Here is a 24504-nt window from a genome sequence, read left to right as displayed (position 1 = left end):
GTTGGGCTCCACACTGCAGATTTCCACCTTCGCTTGTTTCCAACAAGACGACAGGAACCGTCTGTGAACAAAGCATATCTCTTTTCATCATCAGACAGATCACTGTAAGGAGGAGCTTCCTCAGCGTGAGTTACTCTCTCCTCTGGAGGTTTTGCACAGCTTGTGCCTTCTGGCCAGTTTGTGATCACCTCCACCAAACCAGGCCTTTCAAGATTTCCCATTCGAGCTCTCTGTGTTATCAGAGCCATCCACTTAGACCAGGTAGCATCTGTTGCATGATGTGGTGAAGAACCTTTGCCCTTGAACATCCAATTCAGAACTGGCAATCTAGGAGCTAGAAGAAGTTGTGACTCAGTTCCAATCACTTCAGAAGAAGCTTTCACTCCTTCATAAGCAGCTAAAATCTCTTTCTCTGTTGGAGTGTAGTTTGCCTCTGAGCCTCTGCAGCCGCGACCCCAGAAACCAAGAGGACGTCCTCGTGTCTCCCCTGGAGCTCTTTGCCATAAGCACCAGGTTGGACCATTGTCACTCGCGGCCGTGTACAGAATGTTCTTAATGTCTGGACCAGTTCGGACAGGTCCCAGACCCATCGCTTGGACTACCTCTCACTTGATCTGGTCAAAGGCTGCTTGTTGCTCAGGACCCCACTGGAAACTGTTTCTCTTTCAAGTCACATCATAGAGAGGTTTCACAATCTGACTGTATCCAGGAATGTGCAGTCTCCAAAATCCCACTATGCCTAAGAAACGCAGAGTTTCTTTCTTGTTGATGGGATTTGCCATGGTGGAGACTCTGTTTATCACATCCATTGGGATGTGACGGCGACCATCTTGCCACCCCACTCCCAGAAACTGGATTTCTCTGGCAGGTCCTTTCACCTTGTCTCGCTTGATAGCCAAACCAGCTTGCAAGAGAATGTCAATGATTTTGTTACCTTTCTCGAAGACTTCAGCAGTCTCACCCCAGACGATGGTGTCATCGATGAACTGAATGTGTTCTGGAGCTCCACCTTTCTCCAAAGCATCATGGATCACTGCATGGCAGATGGTTGAACTGTGAATCCACCCCTGGGGCAAACGATTGAATGTGTACTGAATGCCTCTCCAGGTGAAAGCAAACTGAGGCCTGCATTCCTCTGCTATGGGAATAGAGAAGAAAGCATTAGCAATGTCTATGGTAGCATACCATTTGGCCTGCTTGGATTCCAGCTCATATTGGAGTTCCATCATGTCTGGTACAGCTGCACTCATGGGTGGAGTTACTTCATTCAAGGCACAGAAATCAACTGTCAGACGCCATTCTCCATTCTGCTTTCGCACAGGCCAGACTGGACTGTTGAAAGGTGAATGAGTTTTGCTGATGACCTTCTGACTCTCCAACTGACGAATCAAGTTTTGAATGGGCACCAAAGAGTCACGGTTGGTTCTGTATTGTCTGTGATGCACAGTTTGAGAAGCAACCGGCAGCTTTACATCCTCTATCTCATGTTGTCCCACAACTGCAGATTCATCTGAAAGCTCAGGTCTAATAGACAACTTCAATTTTCTTCCATCAGTTTCTACAGTTGCTATTCCAAAAGCCCATTTGTAACCCTTAGGGTCTTTAAAACGCCCTTCTCTCAGAAAATCAATTCCCAAAATACAAGGTGCATTAGGACCTGTTACAATAGTATGTTTCTTCCACTGCTTCCCAGTTAAGCTTATATCAACCTCTATCTTAAACAACTCTTGAGATCCACCAGTGACTCCCTGAATAGTTATAGATTCTCCCCCTTGATAATTTGATGGTATTATGGTGCACTGAGCTCCTGTGTCAACCAAGGCCCTGTACTTCTGAAATTTTGAAGTGCCAGGCCACTGGATGTACACATCCCAATAGATTCTGTTATCTCCATTATCCCTTACCTCCCCCTGGCGGAAGGCAGGGCACCCCTAATGGTGGGGATTACCTCCACATGTACAGCTGGCACAACGTCCAGCACCAGAATTAGGATCACTGTTGGAGCTATCAGAGTTGTTCTGGGAAACTGAGGAAGTGACAGCTACCCTCCTGGTATTGCTACCTTGGGATCTGCCCCTCTGCAGCTCCCGTAACCTCTTGAAAAGATCAGAAGTTGGTTGACCATCCCATCTGTTCATGTTCTCACCAAACTGATCACGCAGAGTTATCCAGATACTGCCACGTGATTGCCTCTGCTGTCTGTTTTGGTTTGACCTATTCTGGAATGGCCTTCTTGGAGCACGTCTGTTCCTAACAGCTGAAACTTGTATCCATCTGGAGGAAGAGGAATTAGAATCATCCCCCTTCATCAAGTTGGATATGGAGGTTTTAAGTTCCTCCTTCAGCTCTTTCATGCAATTCTCCATCTTTCCAGACAGAGTTTCAATGGCTGAAACCAAAGAAGTACGTGTGAGACTATCCTCCAATTGCCTCATTTGGTCAGTGAAATGGCCAACAGTAGGAGGTGCTCCACCATAATTTCTTGCCACAATCCTGCTTGCCAGAATAGTAGCATAATTAGGAGGAGCAAGCTTAATGAGCTTTTTGGCAAGGCCTGTTCCAACAGGAATTTCATCAGGATTCAGAGTCTTATGATCTCCATACATTATTTCTCTCACAGCAAATTCTCTCAGACGCTTGATTCCCTCAGCTATTGTGGTCCAGGGCTTAGGGTTCCATGGTAAATCATCTCTGCTGGGGTACCTCAGCGAGACTGCCAGTAGGAGGCGAGCCCACAGAGAAGCTTTACCAATGCACTTGCCTAGGTGCCTGTCTATGCCAGTATCCTTTGAGAGCATCCCCAACTGAGAGGCTGACTTATCACCTACCACCAATGCTGGGGCTCCCATATCAAAACACCTGGCTAGCCAAGACAGGACTGGCTCATTATCTCCTCTGATGTAATCTTTCCTCACATGTCTAATTTCTTGTCTGGGTGCATTAGCTGACTGTATGTCATCCTCATCATCCTCCTCATCATCATCCTGAGGTCACTGTCCCCATAATCCTGTTGTAATCCTCCAGTGAATTTCCTTGAGTTCAGAGGCTCTGCCAGCAGTTGCTAATCTACCAGGGTCTACATCCTGACCTACATCTCCATCACCCATGTGGGGTCTCAAGACGTCTACCAGAGTTTTAAGGCTAACCCTCTCTTCCTCATCAGAAGGATCTTTCTTAACAGAGGGACCCTGAGTAGAAGGACCCTCATCTCCATCTGCACCATCTCCTGCAGCATCTGCATCTCCTCCTGCAGCTCCTTTACGCTTTCTGCTTACAGTGGCCACCAAATTTACTGGATTGGCTTTCACATTCACAGCAGAGTTGGAAGAGGAAGTAGCCTTATGTCTTTCTTGACACAGTGCTATCAGTAGCCATATGATTATTCCAAGAAGCAAAAAAATTAAGAGTAGCACAAGATGTCTAAGGTACCAAAGACCCTCTGTAGTTGTAAGAGGAGTAACAAACTCAAACATGTCTGCTAGCAGATCCATAGTTGAGTTACCATAGCTTCTTAGCCCAATAAGACCACAACAGAATTCACCAACATTCAGTAACTTGTTCTTAACCCAAAGAAATGACTTATATGCCACATATCTCACAATCTTGTCTATCATGCAGGAAACAGCCCATCTGTAGACAATCACACTGATAATAGATGAAATAGAATGACTCAGAATCCAAAACAGCTTCATTTTGCTTCCTAATCTGAGCAGAAATAAATCATACAAGCAATCGAGCCCCGAGTTGGAGCGCCAAAAATAAAAAGTGTGTCGGTGTGAGCTGAAATTCCCCCCCCACCAACAAGTAACCAGGCTAGCCCAGTCTGGAAGCAAATGAAGGCTGTATTTACAAGCAGAGTCTAAAATCTACGATGAAATGCAATGAATATGTACAAATATACAAAATTCACGACATTCACAAATATATACAATCAACAGAAAAAGCACAACCGATCTCCCTTTGCTTCCCCCCAAGGGGACCCTCCCAAAAGGCCCTTTCTCTCTCCCAGGAGCTTCCCCCCAGACCCCCCTGGACAGAGAAGCAGAGTTTGTTAATCAGAAAGTTGTTAACTTAGCTGCCAAGGTCAGTACGTGTTATCTTCAGCCAGAAGAGAAGAAGAAACAGCAGCCAGACAGCCCAGCAACTGCCCCCACTGCCGAACGCAGAATGTGCAGAGTGCCTACTTTGTTTTGGGTAATAGTTCTTAAACATTTCTATCTATCCAATGGAAGTGTTTAGAACAATCGTTATTTTGCTTTCTTACACCCAATAGTGACTTATTTACATTCTTTCACTTTCTCTGTTCTGAACTTTGCAAAGAAAAAATAAAAAGACAGTTTCAAACCATCACACCTTTCTTGAGTTTTTGACATCTTTGGCCGATTCATATTCAAACTGAGCTTTTGCTTTCCTGACTGCATCTCTGCAGACTCTGGTAATGCCCTTGTAATCTTCCAAGAGGTGATATTCCACTTTTCCATCTCTGGCACATTTTCCCTTTTGGTTCTGAGCAGACCCAGGAGCTGAGTTAAGCCAAGAGGTGCTCTTACTTCCCTTGTCTTTAGAGGGGGTGAACTGGTTTTGTGTATCTAGCAGACTCTTCTTGAAAAACTCCTAGCACTCACTAACTCCTTTGACCTCCGTGGAAGTTTGCCATGGGATCCCCTCCAACTGAGCCTCGAGTACACTGAAGTTTGCTCTTCTAAAATCTAAACCCTTTGTTTTGAGCATGCTATCCCAAACTCTACAATTTTGCAATCACTGCAGATAAGGCTGTCCCTGAGGTATTGCAAAGCAGGTCTCTTGGTTACTGAGCAGCAAGTCCAGCAGCACCTCATTCCTGGTTGGCACACCTAACCTCTTTATGAGGAAGGAGTCCTCTTGGGCACTGCAGAAACTTGATGGATGCCAGGTGAAATGCTGTGTAATTATTCCAGCAAATGTCTGGGTAGTTAAAGTCACCCATAAGAACCAGGTTCTGTTGACCTGCAGCTTGCTTAAGAATTGTCTCATTGGCCATGTCATCTTGGTTTGGGGGTCAGTAACATATGCCTACTGTAAGGTCTCCTTTGGAGATGACCCCTTTGATTTTATTTTGTTGTCATTGCCCTAAAATCTGACCATATTTGACTTGGACTTTCCTTACCAGGGTTTTTGTATTTTAAGCAGGTTCTGTATTTCAAGAGCATCATGTCTGCTGGAGTCTCACGTGCTTTCAGATCCCATCAGGCAGAACTGAAGTCCCTGATAGTTTTCCTGATGGAGCTTGCAGGACTTGCCATAACAACTTTCATTCTCCAGTCCTGGTTAGTAGCAGAAATATCAGAGATTTCTTGGCATGTTCTGGGAGGAAACACTGCTTGAGTTCATTATTATTATTTTTTTCCTCTTTGTTTTGTTTTCCCTCCAACAAGTGGATGCAACGTGAGTGTACTGGTGTGAGAATGGGGCTGGCCTGCCATCACATGGCTTTAAGTGTTTTAAAATGACTAAACCACTGTTTTTTAATAATGATAATTGCCTCTATCACCATTCTCTGAGCAAATTGGCTGTAAACTTGGTTGATTTCTTTCCTTTGAAGCATTAGGTCCTAAGAGCTTAAACATTCCAGCATCTTCAGAGAAGTGCTTGTATGATACCTAACCTTGAGTGTTCCCTGCAAGAGTTCTCTCTAGTGCTGAAGACCCCTCCCTGTCCCATCCTGCTCTGTGGATGCCTCGCTGGAAGAACTAGGCTTGCCTGCTGGTGCTGGGCTCCAGGGGCTCAGGGTTCTGAGGCACTTAAAATCTTTACTGTTACTGACTTGCTTCAAGGTCAGAAGCATATTTTCTCAGCTCTAAACATTCCATTAGTGTAGTTGAGAGGAGTCCTTGCCCATGGCAGAGAGGTTGGAGTAGATCATCTCTAAGGTCCCTTCCAACCTATGATTTTGATGCCAAAGTTTTTTGCTAGGGCTTCCACAGTTACCATAGTTGACTTTAATACTTTCAAAGTTCTTTTTATTAGAGTGCAACTTCACCACCTCTTCTACCCTACCTGTCTTTACAAAACAGCCTATAGCTGTCTATCATAATCCTCCAGTCATGTGAGTTGTCCCATGAAGTTTTATTCCTATGGCATCACAACTTCCTGGTTGGGCACAGAGCTCCAGTTCCTGTTTGTTTCCTAGCCTTTGTGTGCTAGTACACACACACTTCCAGTGGCTGAGTTTTGTTTCTTGTTTAGGGAGACAGCTGAGGCACATTTTATACTACCCTGGTTGGCCTGGTTAATTCCCCAATTGGTTGTAGTGATAATGGTGGTTTGAACGTTGTCATTTTGGATCCCTCCTGTCAGGTCCTTCAGTTTAAAGCCCAACTCACCAGGTTGGCCAGCTTGCTGCCAAGGATTCCCTTACCTCTTTTAGACAGGTGGATTCCATGCCTTCCTAGCAGATTGTAGTCCTCATAGAAGGTCCTGTTATCATAAAAGCCAAACCCCTCAAGATGACACCAGCCATGTAGCCAGAAGTTGATCTGCATCGTGTGTCTATTTCTGTTTGCCCCCAATCTTTGAACTGGTAATCACAGAATCATAGAATGTTAGGGGTTGGAAGGGATCTCTGGAGATCAAGTCCAACCCTCCTGCCAAAGCAAGATCACCTAGGGCAGGTCACACAGGAATACATCCACATGGTTTTTGAAAGTTTCCAGAGAAAAAGACTCCACAGCCTCTCTGGGCAGCCTGCTCCAGGTCTCTGTGATGATCACTGTAAAGAAGTATCTCCTCACGTTGAGGTGGAACCTCCTGTGTTCCAGCTTGTACTCATTGTTCCTCATCCTGTCACAAAAACAGACCATCACCTTCATCCTGACACCTACCTGTCAGGTATTTATATAGAAGAAAAAATGGTTTGGACACCAAGATTCTTCACTTCCTCCTTATAGTCTCTCAATTCTGCCCAAGTTTGGGCTTATAGTGCTGTTCATGCCAACATGAAAGAGTAATAGTGGATGGCAGTCCGTCTTGACACATTCTGGCACCCTCTCTTGCACCCTCACCATCACAGATCTTAGCTCCAGGAAGGCAGCATACTGGACATGACTCACTGCCAGGTCAGCAGACAGGCCCTTCAGTGCCCCTTAACAAAGAAGTCTCCCACTGTAAGCACACATCATTTCTTTTTGTGATCATTTCTTTTTTGTGATATCCACCAGTTGGTTCAGCTGCACCTTCTGGGCCTTGCTCCTATGTGTCTACTGTAGTTACTGTTACCTCTAACATCCACCTGATGTAACAGGTCACCCACCTGGGCACACCTTGTGCAGGTACTTACCTTTCCCCCATGAGAGGGCTTTGGCTAGTCACTACAGCCTACTGCCTGTACTGAAGTTTCCTCTGTTACCAGTTCTGTCTGGGAGGATACCTCAGACATCAGTGGGGCTCTCACTGAAGAAGCAGTGGTTTTATTCCTGAGGCAAGTACCCACCATTTTGGTAGAGCCAAACTGCTGTCAAAGCTTCTGCACCCTCTTCACATCCACTGCCAGCTTGAACTACCATGGAAGCTGCCACAGATGACAACCACCAGTGGTACTCACCTGTCCAACGAGCAGAGCTGCTGCTCCTCCCAGCAAGCTCTCCCATATGCCCTGCTCCCCACACTGCTGAGCACTGTCTGCATGCACTGCTCTTCAGAAAGTGCCACAGTTAAATGTGCCACAGTTACTCTGCAAAAGCTGCCAGCTTCTGGTCACTTCTCCCTACTCCTTGTTGGCTTACAGTGGCTCCAGGAAGCCCCTGTCCACCTCAGACTAGCATGCAGCTGCAGCACTTACCGTTACTGTTGCCACTGCCATTGTTGTTCATGAACTGGGGTGACATTTGGGGAATGCAGCAGGGCTGGGTTGGGTCAGTAGGCGCTGGGTTGCAGTTGGTCTCTCCTACTCTCTGTCTTTGTGAGAGGTGAAGAAAGACTGAGAGGGAAACCTGGACATGGTGCAAACTGTGAAACCTCCTTGGGGTTTTCTGATTCTTAAAGCTGGGGTTGTTTGCTGCATTATCCAGGCAGACATCAGTAACACAGAGGATGAACTAAAACTAGGTGTCTGCAAATTGGTTTTGAGGATTGGCAAAAGAGAGAAGAAACAGGAATCTCTCAGGCATCCGAGAAGAAATCATCCAAGTCCTGAGAAAATTAATCAAGTTGTTTCAAAAGATTCAGCAGTCAGAGAAGGTCAGTGTTACAAACAGGCCTCAGACTCTCCTCAGCGGTTCCCAGTGACAGGACAAGAGGTAATGTGCATAAAGATAAACATAGGAAGCTCCATTTAAACATGGGAAGGAAATTCTTTACTTTGAGGGTGCCAGAGCACTGGAATAGGCTGCCCAGAGAGGTGGTGGAGTCTTTGTCTCTGGAGACTTTCAAGTCCCATCTGGACACATTCTTGTGTGACTTGACCCAGGTGATCCTGCTCTGGCAGCAGGGTTGGACTCTATGTTCAGAGGTCCCTTCCAACCCCTACCATTCTGTGATTCCATGAAATCTTGGAAGATGAGAGCAACTCCCTGCAGATATTTCAGTGCCACAATACTCCTCATGGAGGAAAACTAGAGAATAATCCAGAATGGTGCTATTCAGACACCACTGGAATTAACAGCAAGAGTTTTTGAGAAAAAGCCTGGCAAAAAAAAAAAAAAAGTTTGTATCCTAGGAGATCATGGAGATCATTAACAGAGGAAAACAGTGCAACTGAATCCAAACCAGACAGTATTTCCAACTCTGCCCAGGACTAGAGAGCTGCTACTTACACCAACCAAGCTGGCATTACGGAAGAGGAGATAAAAGAGATGGAGGAGAAGATAAGGACTGACACAGGAAACCTAGATGGGACTGGAGAATGGATTGTGGATTAGATGCAATATAGTCTGATAGAAGACAGAATATATGGATCAGCAGGTCAAGGGAGGTGCTCTTCCACTTCTGCTCTGCCCTGGTGAGACCACAACTGAAGAATTACATCCAGTTCTGGGCTCCCCAGTTCAATAGGGACAGGGATATACCAGAGAGTGTCCAATGGAGGCTATGAGAGTGCTGAAGGGACTGAAGGTACTGGAATATCTGTCTGATGAGGAAAGGCTGAGAAACCTGGAGCTGTTTAGTCTGGAGAAGAGCAGACTGATCTGATCAATGCTTATAAATATCTGAAGAGTGGGTGTCAAGACAGGGCCAGGCACTTTTCAGTGGTGTCCTGTGATAGAACAAGGGGCAACAGACACAAACTGCAACCCAGAAAGTTCCAGTTCAACATGAGGAAAATCTTCTTTACTGTGAGGGTGTTGGAACCCTGGAGCAGGCTGCTCAGAGAGGTTGCGGAGTCTCCTTCTCTGGAGGCTTTTAAGCCCTGGCTGGATGCATTCCTGTGTGATCTGCCCTAGGTGATCCTGTACTGACAGGGGGGTTGGACTTGATCCCTAGAGGTCCCTTCCAACTCCTACCATTCTATGATTCCATGATAATCTACGGTGTATTGCAACGTGATGTGATGTGCTGTAGAACATGTAATGCGTAGCACAGAGCATGTACCATATACTATAGAGAATATAATGTATAGGGAATATTAAAAAATTGGCTTATGTAGGAAATAATATAATTTACTGCAATATATGATATATAAAAAAGGAGAGGAGAGGAGAGGAGAGGAGAGGAGAGGAGAGGAGAGGAGAGGAGAGGAGAGGAGAGGAGAGGAGAGGAGAGGAGAGGAGAGGAGAGGAGAGGAGAGGAGAGGAGAGGAGAGGAGAGGAGGAGAGGAGAGGAGAGGAGAGGAGAGGAGAGGAGAGGAGAGGAGAGGAGAGGAGAGGAGAGGAGAGGAGAGGAGAGGAGAGGAGAGGAGAGGAGAGGAGAGGAGAGGAGAGGAGAGGAGAGGAGAGGAGAGGAGAGGAGAGGAGAGGAGAGGAGAGGAGGGAGAGGAGAGGAGAGGAGGGGAGAGGAGAGGAGAGGAGAGGAGAGGAGAGGAATTACAGAATGGTTTGAGTTGGAAGGGACCTTAAGCATCATCCAGTTCCAACCTCCCTTCCACTCGATCAGGTTGCTCAAGGCCTCATTCAGCCTGGCCTTGAACACCTCCAGGGAGGTGGCATCCACAACCTCCTTGGGCAACCTATTCCAGTGTCTCACCACCCTCACTGGAAAGAATTTCTTCCTAATATCCAGACTATTATAATATTATTATATTATGATACCTAATAGAATAGGTTTACTATAAATTAATAACCTGTAAGTTAATAATGTCTGGATGTACAGCTCCATACTCTGCTCCAGTGGATGACGTCTGAGCTATGTGACACACACCACGGAATCACACCTCAGCCACCACCATCCGCTCTCCCCCTCTTCTCTCCCCCTCCCTCCCCCATTTAATCACTGGCACCACAACCTGGATGTGTGTGTGTGCAGGGTTAGGGATGTCTTTTGGACCTTGATGTCCCCCTGAAGCCCCCTCTCCTGAGTCTGGGGAGCGTGGGGCACTTTAGGGCGGTGCCGTTGTGTGTCGTCGTCCACCCCCTCCCCCGCCCCCGCGCACGACGCTGACATCAGTCCCAGCATCCCGCATCCTCCCGCCGCCATGGCCGCCAGCCCGGTCTACGGGGAGGAGAAGGGGGGGTCCTCCAGCCTCGGGGAGCCCGAGTACGGCCACGACCCCGCCAGCGGGGGGATCTTCTCCTCCGACTACAAGAGGTGTGGACAATGGGCTGGGGACGCGGGGGCGGACAAGGGACAACGGACCGAGGCCGCCCGGGTAGCCGCTGTTGGAGACGCGGTACCTGACTGGGGGCGGGGCACGGTCCTCGGGTGGGGATCGAATGGGGATGGGATGAAGACGGCAATAAGAAAGGGAGGAAGATGAGGATGGGAATGAAGATGAGGGTGACGATGGATAAAAGGGACACACTCATGCCACCATCTCTGCAGGTTGTAAGGGCCAGGGAAGGTTTGGGGGAAAACCACGGGGATTTGAAGACAGTGAGGTGCAGATATCCTCACTGCAGCCCCCATCCCTGGGCTGGGGACAGCCTAGGGACAATGTACCCATCCCGGGCTCTGCTGGCTTCTGCAGAGGTCTCTGGATGACAGCACCCCCACCCCGCCCACCATGTCCCCAGAACATGGGGGTGCTGCTGAGAACTGTCACCCCTGTGTGGGGCAGGCTGCTGAGGGGAGGGCACAGGAGCACAGAGTAGGGTGGGAAGGGTGTCCTGGAGCTGCAGAAACATGGGAGTCCCTTTGTCCCCCCAGCCCTGGCAGTGTCTCCCCCTCTGGATGTGCCTCCCACGCCGACCTGCTGGCAGTATCCCCCATCCCTGACTCACTGACATTGTCACACATTCCAGCATTGTCCCCATCCCTGGACACCTCCTAATGCCACAGCAGTGTTCCCTGGCTGGCAGTGTCACCCATCTTGGCCCTGGCAGTGTCCCTCAGTCTGGCATGTCCCACTCAGCCCTGATTCCCTGCATCCCCCACTCTATCGCTGTTCCCCAACCCTGCCTCTCTGACAGTGCCCCCCGGAGTCTGACAATAACACTCAGTTGTGACCTGCTCATAGTGTCTCTCACAGTGTGTGTCCCTGGTTCCACGAGCCCCTGGCACTGTCCCCCAGTTTCACCAGTTCCCACCATCTGAGTCCTTGGCAATGACCTCCAGTTTGGCAGTGTCCCCTCCCTCTGGATGTGCCCCCTACCCCGACATGCTGGCAATGTCCCCAGTCTGGCAGTGTCCCCCCATTCCATGAGTTCCTGGCACTGTCCTCCAGTTTGGCTGGGTCCTCCTATCTCTGACCCCTGGCTATGTCGCCCAGTCTGTCAGTGTCCCTCCAGCCCTGACCTGCCATCAGTGTCCCCCAACCCTGCCCCAATAGCACTGTCTCCCAGTCTGGCAGTCCTGTCTCCCTGTCCTTCAGTCCTAACCACCCTGGGTGTGTCCCCCAGTGACCTGCCATCAGTGTCCCCAATTCTAGCAGTGCTACCCCATCCCTGACCCCTGGCCAGTGTCCCCATCACCTCTGTACTGCCCTTCACTGAGGCCTGTACTCTTGTGGCCACACCAGATCTGTCACTGTCTCTGTGAGCTGTGTGGGACACATGGGGCAAGAAAAATGACCCTCATGTGCCAGCCCACCACTCGAGTGGGACACCCCATCACCCAGAGAGGACATCCACACATGTAACATCCTGCCACCCCACCCATCAAATGGGACACTCACATACCTACCCTAGGTGCAGCCCCAGTACCCAGGTGGGTGTCTCATCATGATGTGGGGTTCCTGGCCCCAATTAAACCACTCAAACCACCTGGGGAAGATGCTCCTTGCAATGTACCCAAGCTTTAGCTGCAGGGTGGGTGGCATCTAGGAGGTGACCCCCAAGGGTGGCCCCATCTGCCAGGAAGGACGTCAGGATCCTGGCTGCAACCCAACCCTAACCCCAGCATCAGGTTTCAGCTGGTGGTGCTGGGAGGAGAAGTGTGGCCACAGCCCTGCCACCATCCCCAGGGCCACCACCCCTGGCCAAAGCCATGCTGTCCCTACAACCAGTGCAGAAGCTGCTGCGGCAGCTACCAGCAGGGCCAGCTGGACGGCCAAAATCACCGGTGGGTGGTGACGCAGCCAAGGAGGTGACGAGCCCGGTGCTGGCCACTGAGGCTGGACAACCTGCATGCTACAGCACCCTGCGAGCTGATGAGCTGCGGCCACTTGCCAATCCTGAGCCTGAGGTAGCTGCTGGCACCAGGCCACCGCTGCGGTAAGACTCCCCCAATGAGCCCCCTATGAGCTCAGCAATGGTGGCTCTGGCCAAGCTTAGTCTCAAGGGTACCACCTCCAGCTGTTGCAATCCTTGCAGGTCCTCTGGTTTGGTGGGGATGGACGTCCCTTAAAAAAGTGGACAGTGGTGACAACCAGCTGGTGGCATTTTTTCAGCCCAGGGAAAGGACTGAGGAAGGGCTCTGGATCTGGGTGTACTGGCACATCCATGACACTGTGCCCATGAGGGAACAAGGGACATCCAGCCAAGCTGAGCTCCTGGCCAGGATGGAACCAGTGATGGGCACCTGCTCCCTGTGAAGCGATCTGGGAACATCCTAGGGTGACAACCACAGCCAAACTGTGATGGGGTTGTTGTCCCAGCACCCAGGATGAGGACAGAGCTGGGTGCCAGTGCCACACAGTGCCTTCAGCTCTTCTTTCATCTGGTTGTAACCAAACTCCTGTCCCCATAAATATTTCATGGCAAAGTGTCTGTTGCCAGCCTGATGGTGGCCTGGGTACAAAAAACCAAAAAGACTAAAAATGGGTAGAAAAGACTAAAAATTGCTAAAACTGCGATGTTTTTTACCTCCGGCATAGGCACGATGACCTTAAGGAGATGCTTGATAGCAACAAGGATTCGCTCAAGCTGGAGGCCATGAAGAGGATTGTGGCAGTGAGTGTCACTGGTGGGGTCCACTGGCAGTGCCAAGATGTGCTGTGCCATGCCAGCTGTCTGGTGTCACACTGGTGGTTCTTTACTCCCCAGATGATTGCCCGGGGTAAAAATGCCTCCGACCTCTTCCCAGCTGTGGTGAAAAATGTTGCCTGCAAGAACATCGAGGTGAGGAAGGTTAGGGTGGGTGTCCCCAGAGTCTGTCATCTGCAGGAGGGGTTTGGGGATGGGATGGATTACAGGGGGGCTCTGAGGTAGCCCTAACACCTTCACCCCACAGGTGAAGAAACTGGTGTACGTCTACCTGGTGCGCTACGCAGAGGAGCAGCAGGATCTGGCCCTGCTCTCCATCTCCACCTTCCAGCGAGGACTGAAGGTGGGCTGGTTTGGGGCCCCCTCCAAATCTGTGGGGCCAGAGAACTCCCCACGGCTGCATTGCAGCCCCCCCACCTCATGTCCCCACAGGACCCCAACCAGCTGATCCGTGCCAGCGCTCTGCGCGTCCTCTCCAGCATCAGGGTGCCCATCATCGTGCCCATCATGATGTTGGCCATCAAGGAGGCCGCCTCGGATATGTCCCCGTACGTGCGCAAGACGGCTGCCCACGCTATCCCCAAGCTCTACAGGTAACAACTGCTAAATATTAGGGGTACAAAAGAGGGTCTAGGGCTGGGGTCTCAGCTGCTTGGTGCAGGCAGGGATGGGAAGAGTTTACTCCAGCCATACCTGCCCTGCTCTTCCCTCACAGCCTGGACTCAGACCAGAAGGACCAGCTCATCGAAGTGATCGAGAAGCTGCTGGCAGACAAAACCACAGTGAGTGGAGTGTTGCATCTCCCCTGCCACTAAATCTGGGGTCATCACCATCCTCACTGACCTGGTGGGACACAGAGGTCCCCACCAAACTGCTGTCCTAATGGGGATGCAGCCATGCATGCAGAACAGGCAACCTCATGGAGATGCTATTGTCCCCCCACTGATCCAGCATCCTCACAGGGATGCAGATGTCCTCACAAAATAGGCATTCTGGTGGGAACACAACTGTCTCTGCAGAGCTGGTGTCCTTGTGGGGATACTGCCATCCTCACCTGACCAACATCCTCATGGGGATCCCTCCATCTCCCATACACCAGCATCTCCATGAGGAAGTCACTATCCACACCAAACCAGCATCCTCATAGGGATGCCACCATGCCCATCAAGCCAGCACCATGATGAAGATGTCACCACTGTGGTGAGTCACTCCAGCCTTTTCCTCCCCAGCTGGTAGCCGGCAGCGTGGTGATGGCATTTGAGGAGGTCTGCCCAGAGCGCATCGACCTCATCCACAAGAACTACCGCAAGCTCTGCAACCTGCTCATCGACGTGGAGGAGTGGGGGCAGGTGGTCATCATCAACATGCTGACCCGCTATGCACGCACCCAGTTCCTCAGCCCCAACCAGAACGTGAGTGTGGGAGCCTCAGAGGGCCCCGGGAGTTCCCCCCAGGGAGGTGGGGTGAAGAAGGGTGCAGCTGGGGAGGTACAAGTTGTCCCACCTGCTGGTAGGAGTCCTTGCTGGAGGAGAACACCGAGAAGGCTTTCTACGGTTCTGAGGAGGAGGACACCAAGGATGCCAAGGCAGAAGCAGCCTCGCTGGCCAAGCGCAAACCCTACGTCATGGACCCTGACCACCGCTTGCTCCTGCGCAACACCAAACCCCTGCTGCAGAGCCGCAACGCCGCGGTGAGCCCCTGCCCCAGCCCTGTCCTTCCCACGTGGCCAGCAGTGGTGCCCAGCAGTCTGGGCTCATGATGTCCCCACTGGCCAAGGAGCCACCAGGGTGCTTGAGGGTCAGGTTTCTTCCAGGTGCTGCCAGCTGGGACTCTGAGGGACACAGCCTTTCCTTGGGTTGTTCCTGTGCCCATTGGGTGATTCTCAGACGTATCCCCACAGGTGGTGATGGCTGTGGCACAGCTCTACTTCCACCTGGCACCCAAGGCAGAGGTCGGCGTCATTGCCAAGGCGCTGGTGCGGCTCCTGCGGAGTCACAGGTCTGTGACCACCAGGGTTGTGGTGGTTTCCTACCCCACCACTGCAGTTGGTGGGACCCATAGAGAACTCCGAGGCCTGGGTGCCTGCAGGGCACATCAAGTTAGGGATAAAAAAAGGGCTTTATTGGCCCAGCCCAGTCATGGGGTGGCAGCATCATGCTGGCACCAGCCTGGTGGTGGGTGGGTTCTGCCCCATTTTCACAGGGTCTTGCTGAGGAGGTCTGGCCCTGCTCCACTCTCCTGATGCTCCACTTTGTTTCCACAGTGAGGTGCAGTATGTTGTGCTGCAGAACGTGGCCACCATGTCCATCAAACGGCGGGTGAGTCTCAGACTCAGTGTGGGAGGTATTGGTCCTCCTGGCTCTCAATCAGAATGAGGGCCAGCAAGGCAGGGACAGGGCACTAACACTATTGGCTCTGCACGCAGGGGATGTTTGAACCCTACCTGAAGAGCTTCTACATCCGCTCCACAGACCCCACACAGATCAAGATCCTCAAGGTGAGCTGGATACTCAGCAGAACCCACCAGTGGTGGCTTTGGGGCTTCATGGAGCCTGTTCTCTGTGGGGCAGCTGTCCTCCATGCCCTGGGGACAAGGGGACAGCAAGGACCCCATGTCCTCGCACCATGCCTCCATGCTGCCCATTTCTTCCTCTTTCCCACAGCTGGAGGTCCTCACCAACCTGGCCAATGAGACCAACATCTCCACCATCCTGCGGGAGTTCCAGGTATGCTGTGGTCATACTGAGGCCACCGGGGTGCCACCCTGGCATGGCTCTGGGTGCCAAAATACCACCACAGAGGGGACAGAGGAAAGTCCCACCAGAATGAGTGGGCTGAGGCCATGCCAAACACATTGGGTGGCTCCAAAGAGCCCCAATGTGTGATCACCACCGGCACGTGGGTGACATTTCATGTGTCCGTCTCATGCCTGCGTAGACCTACATCCGCAGCATGGACAAGGACTTCGTAGCGGCCACCATCCAAGCCATCGGGCGCTGTGCTACCAACATTGGGAAGGTGCGGGACACCTGCCTCAATGGCCTGGTCCAGCTCCTCTCCAACCGGGACGGTGAGTGCAGGAGATGGGGACAAAATAAGGGCCCCTTCACTCTTGGGGCAAGACCCTGCTTGAAGTCTGGTCTTTGCCTGCAGAGCTGGTGGTGGCTGAATCTGTGGTGGTCATCAAAAAGCTGCTGCAGATGCAGCCAGCCCAGCACAGTGAGATCATCAAGCACATGGCCAAGCTCACTGACAACATCCAGGTGGGTGGGGATGCTGCGTGGCCCACAGGACCAGAGGAGTGGCAGTGATGCCACATGCCAGGGAGATGTTTTGCAGGTACCAATGGCACGAGCCAGCATCTTGTGGCTCATTGGTGAGTATTGCGAGCACGTGCCCAAGATCGCGCCCGATGTGCTGCGCAAGATGGCCAAGTCCTTCACCAACGAGGAGGACATCGTCAAGTTGCAGGTCATCAACCTGGCAGCTAAGCTCTACCTAACCAACTCCAAGCAGGTACCAGGAATGGGGCCCACCAGCCATGCCTCAGTTTCCCTAGTGGGAAGGGAGAGGCTGGCCCTGAACACGTCCTCTGACACAGAGCAAGCTCCTGACCCAGTACGTCCTCAACTTGGCCAAGTATGACCAGAATTATGACATCCGCGACCGGGCTCGCTTCATCCGCCAGCTCATTGTGCCCACTGAGAAGAGTGGAGCCCTCAACAAATATGCCAAGAAGCTCTTCCTGGCACAAAAACCTGCTCCCATCTTGGAGTCCTCCTTCAAAGGTACCCACCCCTGGTCACAGAGCATAGGGACATGGGCCAGCTGTCACCACAGCACTGCATGGCTGTCCCTGAGCTGCTGTCACCTCTCATCCTGCTGTAGATCGGGATCATTTCCAGCTGGGCTCCCTGTCCCACCTGCTCAATGCGAAGGCTGTGGGGTACCAGGAGCTGCCCGACTGGCCGGATGAGGCCCCTGACCCCTCTGTGAGGAATGTGGAGGTGTGTAGTTCACCCGGGGGTGCATGAGTGCATAGTTGGGGGGCGCAACGTGAGGGCATCATTATGAGGTCTTGGGAGAACCACAGAAGGTGCCCAGGTGCTGCTCAATTGTCCCATGTCCCCTCTCTGGTGCCCAGACACTCGCATGGGGACAGAAGGGGGAGAAATGGCTGTTGTTTGGGCTCCTCACCCATGGGTGATGGCCCTGCTCCATCAACCCTGTGCTGACAGGTTCCTGAGTGGACCAAGTGTACCAGCCATGAGAAGAGGAAGGAGAAGGTGGAGAAACCTTTCTACTCTGACTCAGAAGAAGAGTCAGGGCCTACGGAGTCAGCAGACAGCGGTGAGGACCCAGTGGCATGGCAGGGCATACATCAGAGGTCCCTGTGGTGGGGCATTGGGAAGAGGTCACTGTGGCAGAGACATTAGGCAGGTGCCAGCAAGGTGAGGCATGGAGCAGAAGCCACCATGATGGGGCAGCAGGCAAGGAATGCCATGGTGGGACATGAGGCAGGAGCCACCACTGTGGGGCATAGGACAAGTACCACCATGGCAGGCCATGGGGTAGGTGCCACCATAATGAAGCATGAGGTAGAAGCCATCACAGTGGGGCATCAGGCAGGTGCCACAGTGGTGGGGTATAGAACAGGGGACAGTGCAGTGGAGACATCCATCATGGTGAGGACATGGTGAGGGGACATGGAGGGATGTGGCAATGGGAAGATGGACATGGTGGGATGCAGAGGGAGGATGGTGGGACAAGGTAGGATGCAAAAGGGCTGAGCCATGTCCCCCACAGAGCCTGAGTCCATCAGCGAGGAGAGCAGCAGCTCCAGCAGCTCCGGCAGCTCCAGCTCTGGCAGTGAGGAGGAGGAGGAGGAAGAGGAGGAAGAAGGCAGTGGGGACCTGTCAGAGGACAAGGAAGAGGAGGAGAAGAGCCCAAAGAGGAAGGAAAAGGAGGGCTCAAGGAAAACAGCTCCAGGGAGATCGGGCAGGTACGCCCTGGGAAGGCCAAGTGCCCCCAGCCAAACCCCAGCTCCCCCTGAGCCATGCTCTTCCCACAGCCCAAGCAAGGAAGAGGAGGAGGAGGAGGGGATGAAGAAAGCCAAGAAGAAGGCACCACAGGGGAGAAACGGCCATGCTGAAACCTCCTCAGAGGAGGCCAGCGCCTCCGAGAGCAGCTCCTCAGGCTCTGACTCAGGCTCCGAGGCAGAGGCCAAGTGGAAGAAAGTGGTGAGGGCTGGGCTGGGCCAGGCTGGGAGGCAGTGTGGAGACCCCCCCAGACCCCTTATTCATACTGCCCCCATCTCTCTGCCACCCCACAGCCCCACAGCAGCAAGGCTGGCCCCAAGGAGGTCTCCCTGCTCGACCTCGATGACTGTGAGTGGCTGCCTGGGTGCATGGGGTCACAGTCATGGTGGTGCTCAAGAAACTGAGGCACAAGTGTTTGCCCAGGTGGGGTGAGGGCCTTGTGGGTCCTTTGGGAGCTGCCGAGCTGGGATGGGACCTGCTGGAGTGAGCAGTCCTTTTCCCCAAGGATGGCTGTGGACATGGCTGTGACAGAAGGGCTATACCTGTTGGGGCTATGCCCACGGGGCTGTCCCCATGGGGGTGTGACTACCGGATTGTCCTCATGCAGGTATGCTACGAGGGCTGTGCCCAAGGGGCTTTTCCACGGGGCTATGTCACTGGGTTTGTCCGCATGGGGGATGTCCCATGGGGCTATGCCACTGGGGCTGTCCCCACAGGGATGTCCCCATAGAGTTGTTGTGCCTACAGGATTGTTCCCATGCAAGTGTGCCACCCTAGCTGTCTCAGTCGGGTTATGCTAAGGGTGCTGTTCCCAAAGGGCTGTGGCTCATCAGAGCAGTTAACCCTTTCCTCCCTCACCCTGCAGTTACCCTCCCTCCTCCTCAGCCTGTCCCTTCCAGCAGCATCGTCTCCACCAGCCTGGTGACCGACCTGGAGGGCCTCACACTCACTGACACCTCCCTGGCACCTGCTGTAAGTGCCCCTTACCAGAGGCTCCCTGCCACTCACAACGGCACATGGAGGTGGGCAGCCCACACCTGTCCCTTGTTCCCTGGTCTCTCCCAGCTATTAAGCCCAGCGCTAGGCACAGTGAGGACCTATGAGCTGCTGCACCGCATGGCAGGCGAGGGCCTGGCTGTTGAGTACTGGTTCAGCCGCCGGCCCTTCCCAGGGGATCCCCACATGGTGGCCGTCCAGATCCAGATCTCCAACAACACTGACACGGAGGTGAAGAACCTGCGGGTCAGCGAGCCCAAGCCACTCTCCGGCATGCGGATCCAGGAATTCCCGGAGATTGGTACAGCATAGCATGGAATGGGCACGATGCTGTGGAGGGAGGGGAGCAGGCATGAGGACAGGGGTTGGCTGTTGGAAGGGACGTGAGATGCAGTGTCAAGCCCTGTGGTTTCAGAGTGCCTGGCACCCGGGGACACGGCTAGTGTGGTGATGGGCATCGACTTCTGTGACTCCACCCAGGTGGCCAACTTCCAGCTGTGGTGAGCATCCAGCACTGGGCAGGACAGGAAGGATGTCCCAAGGGATAGAGACAGTGGGGCAGAGCACAAGGGCTCCAGGGGATGGGGAAAATGTGATGGGTAGCACAGAGTATCAGGGAGCAGGTGACAGCCAGACAGGGCACGGGGTACTCCAGGGGACAGGACAGGGTATGAGGTGCCTCAAGGAACAGCAGAACATGGTGGGGAGCACCATGGGCCAGTGCATGGGGTGTTCCAGGACAGTGGGGACAGCCAGACAGGCACCAACATCCTTCCAGTGGACAGAGGATGGTAGAAGAGGGCATGAGATGCCCCATAGGACAGTAGGGCAGGATCCCTTCTGGGCATCGGGGACAGCAGGACAGGCACCAGGGTCCCTCCAGGGGACAGGGGACACTGGAATGGGCATGGGGTGGGTGGGGCCTCCCTGCAGGGGACAAGGAGGTGGCAGCCACCCCAGGCCCAGACTGACAGGTTCCACTTATTCCCAAAGCCTCAGCTTCTCCCTGGCCATGCCCCGCTCAGGGTACAAGGACAGGAAATGTGACTGGGTGGAGGGACATTTTGAGCATGTGGCCCCTCAACGACTTGTCTCCCCAGCACCCACACGCGTCACTTCTACGTCTCCATCCAGCCACCCGTGGGTGAGCTCATGGCCCCTGTCTTCATGAGTGAAAATGAGTTCAAGAAGGAGCAAGGTGAGTGAGGGACAGGGATGGGTACAGGGCTGCACAGAGGCACCCACCACCCCAGCGCCAACTCTCATCCCCAATTTTGTCCCCTCTGCCACTCTGGCTGTGGCCCTAGAGCACCTCGTGTGCCCCAGTAAGGGTAAGTGGCCCCTAGACTAGCTCTGCTAGACTAGCTCCTCCCTGTCCTACATCCCACAGCCTGCAGGTTGGGATGATCTGCCAGGGCCCCACAAAGCAGGGCAGGGTTGTCCCACCCCTGGGGCTCCCAGCACCGTGTATGGTGACTAATGGAGACACCCAAGCCCCACATCTCCATGCTCCTGGAGCAGCAGAATCCTTGCCCTGGCCCCATGGATGAGGGTCGGTGCTGAGCTCTGTGCTTGGTGCCCCATCGCTGCCAGTGACAGGTAAAGCTGATGGGTAGAGCCCGTCCCCAGGGACATGGGGACAGGCCCAGGAAGGGTTGTGGAAGGATTTTCCTGAATCTGTCTCTGCTGGACTGGAGAGGAGCAAGGAAGGCAACCTGTTTGGAATACCAAGGGGGATATCAGGATGCAGAGAGCTGATGACTGGAGGGCCTTGCTTTGGGGATAGCAGGGACGCAGCTACTGGCTATGTGGCCAGATATGGGCAGGTGCCTCTGCTGTCTGCTCCAGGGAAGCTGATGGGCATGAGCGAGATCACAGAGAAGCTGATGCTGCCTGAGAAGTGCTGGAGTGACCACACCATCGTCCAGCAAGTGACCTCAGCTGCCAATGTGGGCCGCGTGCCCTGCGGTGCCGACAATGAGTACAGGTAGCTGGACCTCTGCACCAGGACCAGGCAGGAACTGTCACCTCTCCAGTCCCATACAAATCACAGTGGGAACACTCAGGGCTTCCTCTAGGACAAAGAGCCTGTGTGAACCCACATGTGATGCTGGCCATGAGTGGCAGACACCTCTCTGGTCCCCACTGGAGCATTCGGGGGGGGGGGGGATGGGAGGGTGACATGAGGACACAGCTCACTCTGAAGCCATGTTTGCTGGTGAGCAGGTTTGCAGCCAAGACAGTGACAAGCAGAAGCCTGGTGCTCATCACCCTGGAGCGACAGGAGGGCACCATGGCCCAGTTGACTGTCAACAGTGAGAAGATGGTTATCGGCACCATGCTGGTGAAGGACATCATCCAGGCCCTCTCACAGTGACAGCACTGTCCTCCCACCCACCTCTGCCCTGTGCTGCGCCCCTGAACTCTCCCTCACTGGTTTCTGCCGGGTTATTCCCTGCACTGGGCTGGCTTCACTGCTGGGAGGAAGGAGCGGGACAGGGCAGATGGGATGCAGGGTGATATCCCGCATGGAGGAGCAGCAGCAGCTCCAGCCCCCATCTCCTCACTGCCACCTCCCAGTGCAACTCCTATTTATTATGGCCAGGATGTCCCAATAAAGCTCTTCTCAAACCCACTGCTTTCCCCTCCTCTGCTCTGTGTGCACAGCGGTCAGATCAGCCCAAATCTACCCCTGTGCCAGGCTCTGCCAGGCACCCTGGGAGAGCAACAGAGGACATCAGGGGGCCAGCTATCCCTTAGGCAACGGGGGACATGCAAGTCCCCAGACAGGGGTGGCTGCTGGCTCCTGGAGAAAACCCAGCACCTCCACGCAGGGTTGGAATAAACCATCCTGGGACGTGGCAGAAGGCTGGAGGCCTCCTGTGCCTTCAGACCTGAGGAGCCCTGGGAGGTTTCCAGCTATTTATTCAAAGCAGAATTGTTTGTGCTTTGACCACGGAAATACCTGCTATGTCAGGGCTGGGCCCGTGTCACTGGAGGGATCCCTGGGGCTGGCTCTGGGAAGCTTTTCATCTCCAAGCTGGGGCTGGGGGAGGGCGGGAAGGGAAAGAGAGAAAATTTGGCTCTTTATGAAGATCTCTCCTCCCAGCACAGCTTGAGCGGGATTTTGGAGAGCCCCAGCTCTCCTGCCCCAAAGCTGCAGCCCAGAGGGGAGCCAGACTGGGAGAGGATGAACAAAGGATGCATGGAAAGGTCTGGACCCCAAGTTGCCTTCTGCTGCTGTGAAAAGGGTAAGGGGCTTCCTGCTTTTTCCAGTACATGGGTAGGAAATGAGATAAAATCACCTTTATTTTTTTGACAGATGAGGAAACACTGGCTGGTGAAACAGCATCACCAACTGCTGGCTGTCACCACACTTGTTCCCACAGGGAAAAGCTCATTTCCACAACTGGGGCCAGAGGCACAGCACCCAGCCCTGCCCCACAACCAGTAGGGCTGAAGCCAGAAGCTGGCCACTACCCTATTCCCCTTGGCTGGGGCCAGTTTTTAACCCCTTGGGGGATCACATTCCCCTTGGAGGGGGCCCCATTTTAACCCCTTGGAGTTCCCATTCCCCCTGGTGAACCCTGTTTAAACCCCTTGGAGATCCCATTCTTCTTGGGGGGGTTGTCCTCATTTTAATCCATTGGGGGTCTGATTCTCCTTTGCAGGGAGGTATTTAAACCCCTTGGAGATCTCATTCCACTTGTGGAGGTTCTATCTGAATCCCTTAGGGGCTTCATTCTCCTTGAGGTAACCCTGTTTATACCTCTTGGGGATCCCATTCCCCTTTAGCCCCGTTTAAATCTCTTGGAGATCTCATTCCCCTTTGAGAGCCCTATTTCTCTTGATATAGCCTTGTTTAAAACCCCTGTAGGTCCCATTCCCCTTAAAAGGTCCCTGTTAAAATCCCTGGGAGATTCCATTGCCCTTGAGGGGTCCCATTTTCCTTAAGGGTGCCCTGTTTGAACCCCACAGGAGTCTCATTCCTCACAGGAGGAGCCCTGCTTCAGCTCTGTGGGGATCCCATTTCCCTTGAGGGATGGGGGAACATTTTAACCCCATGGGGGATCCTACTCACCTCGAGGGGAGGGGTCCCACCGAGGTTCCATTTCCCTCACACGAGGCACAGCAAACCCCCCAAGGTGTGGGTGTGAAGAGCTACCAGCACCAATGCATTCCCAGGGTGTGTGTGGGGGGTGGAAGCCCAGGTTGTGCCAGGGACAGCTTAAGTTGCACGTTAGAAGAAAATTCTTCACTGAGGGGTTCTCAAAGCCTGGAAGAGCCTGCCCAGGCAAGGCACATCCCTGGAGGTGCCAAAAATCATAGAATCATAGAATCACTTTGGTTGGAAAACACCTCCAAGATCCTGGAGTCCAACTGTCAACCCAGCACTGCCGTGGCCATTAAAACATGTCCTGAAGGGCCACGGCCACCTGCTTCCTGAACACCTCTGGGCACGGTGACACCACCCCACCCCGGGCAGCCTGTTCCAGTGCCTGACCACTCTTGCAGGAAAATAAAATTTTCCAAATATCCAATGAAAAAGACACAGAAGAGTAAGGCTGAGGCACACGGTTTAGCACCAGACCTGGCCGAGTTAGATGACGGCTGGACGGGACGGCCGTACCGACCTCTCCCAATCGAAACTCTTCTGTGCCCCTATGACGCCACAGGGGCTGCCGAGCGTCGTGAGAGGAGCAAAGCAGGAGAAAGACTGGGCGGCAAGAGCGCAACCACCGCGCGGGGCACGCCGGGAGCAGGGAGGGGTAAGGGAGGAGGGGGCCGCCGAGCGGTGTGCGCACGCGCAAGGGCCCCTCCGCTCAGTGCCGCGAGTGTCCCCCCCCCTCCCCGTTCCCCCCCCTCCCCCCCACCACACGCAACTCCCAGCCCATAAAAGCCGGCGGGGCGGGCAGGGATTTCCCTGCTGCCGTCGCTTCCCTCTTTTGCCGGGATCCGTCCACCCCGCAGTGCCGCCC

General features: G+C 53.3%; 1 protein-coding gene across 3 annotated transcripts; it reads left to right on the top strand.

The window, feature by feature from the left end:
• Positions 1 to 10603: 10603 nt before the first annotated feature.
• On the top strand, positions 10604 to 21902 carry AP3B2 (adaptor related protein complex 3 subunit beta 2). Of its 3 annotated transcripts, XM_054387770.1 has the most exons (28): positions 10604 to 10716; positions 13382 to 13457; positions 13551 to 13625; positions 13738 to 13833; positions 13923 to 14083; positions 14206 to 14272; positions 14720 to 14902; positions 15004 to 15180; positions 15391 to 15488; positions 15754 to 15808; positions 15916 to 15987; positions 16154 to 16216; positions 16428 to 16560; positions 16644 to 16753; positions 16830 to 17006; positions 17092 to 17278; positions 17379 to 17497; positions 17729 to 17840; positions 18297 to 18492; positions 18562 to 18730; positions 18823 to 18877; positions 19395 to 19501; positions 19595 to 19826; positions 19941 to 20025; positions 20626 to 20723; positions 20833 to 20856; positions 21374 to 21512; positions 21752 to 21902. In XM_054387770.1, the coding sequence occupies exons 1-28, from the start codon at positions 10604 to 10606 to the stop codon at positions 21900 to 21902; spliced, it is 3330 nt and encodes a 1109-aa protein (XP_054243745.1). The 3 variants fall into 3 exon arrangements, with proteins under 3 accessions (XP_054243745.1, XP_054243746.1, XP_054243747.1); XM_054387771.1 differs by lacking the exon at positions 20833 to 20856 and having other exon boundaries at positions 18297 to 18405; positions 18568 to 18730; XM_054387772.1 differs by lacking the exons at positions 13738 to 13833; positions 20833 to 20856 and having other exon boundaries at positions 18297 to 18405; positions 18568 to 18730.
• Positions 21903 to 24504: the final 2602 nt, after the last annotated feature.

This window comes from Indicator indicator, chromosome 16, assembly GCF_027791375.1.
Source record: "Indicator indicator isolate 239-I01 chromosome 16, UM_Iind_1.1, whole genome shotgun sequence".
Taxonomy (NCBI): Eukaryota; Metazoa; Chordata; class Aves; order Piciformes; family Indicatoridae; genus Indicator; species Indicator indicator.
Note: the sequence above shows the minus strand (reverse complement) of the source record. Positions and strands in the feature narration are given on the sequence as shown.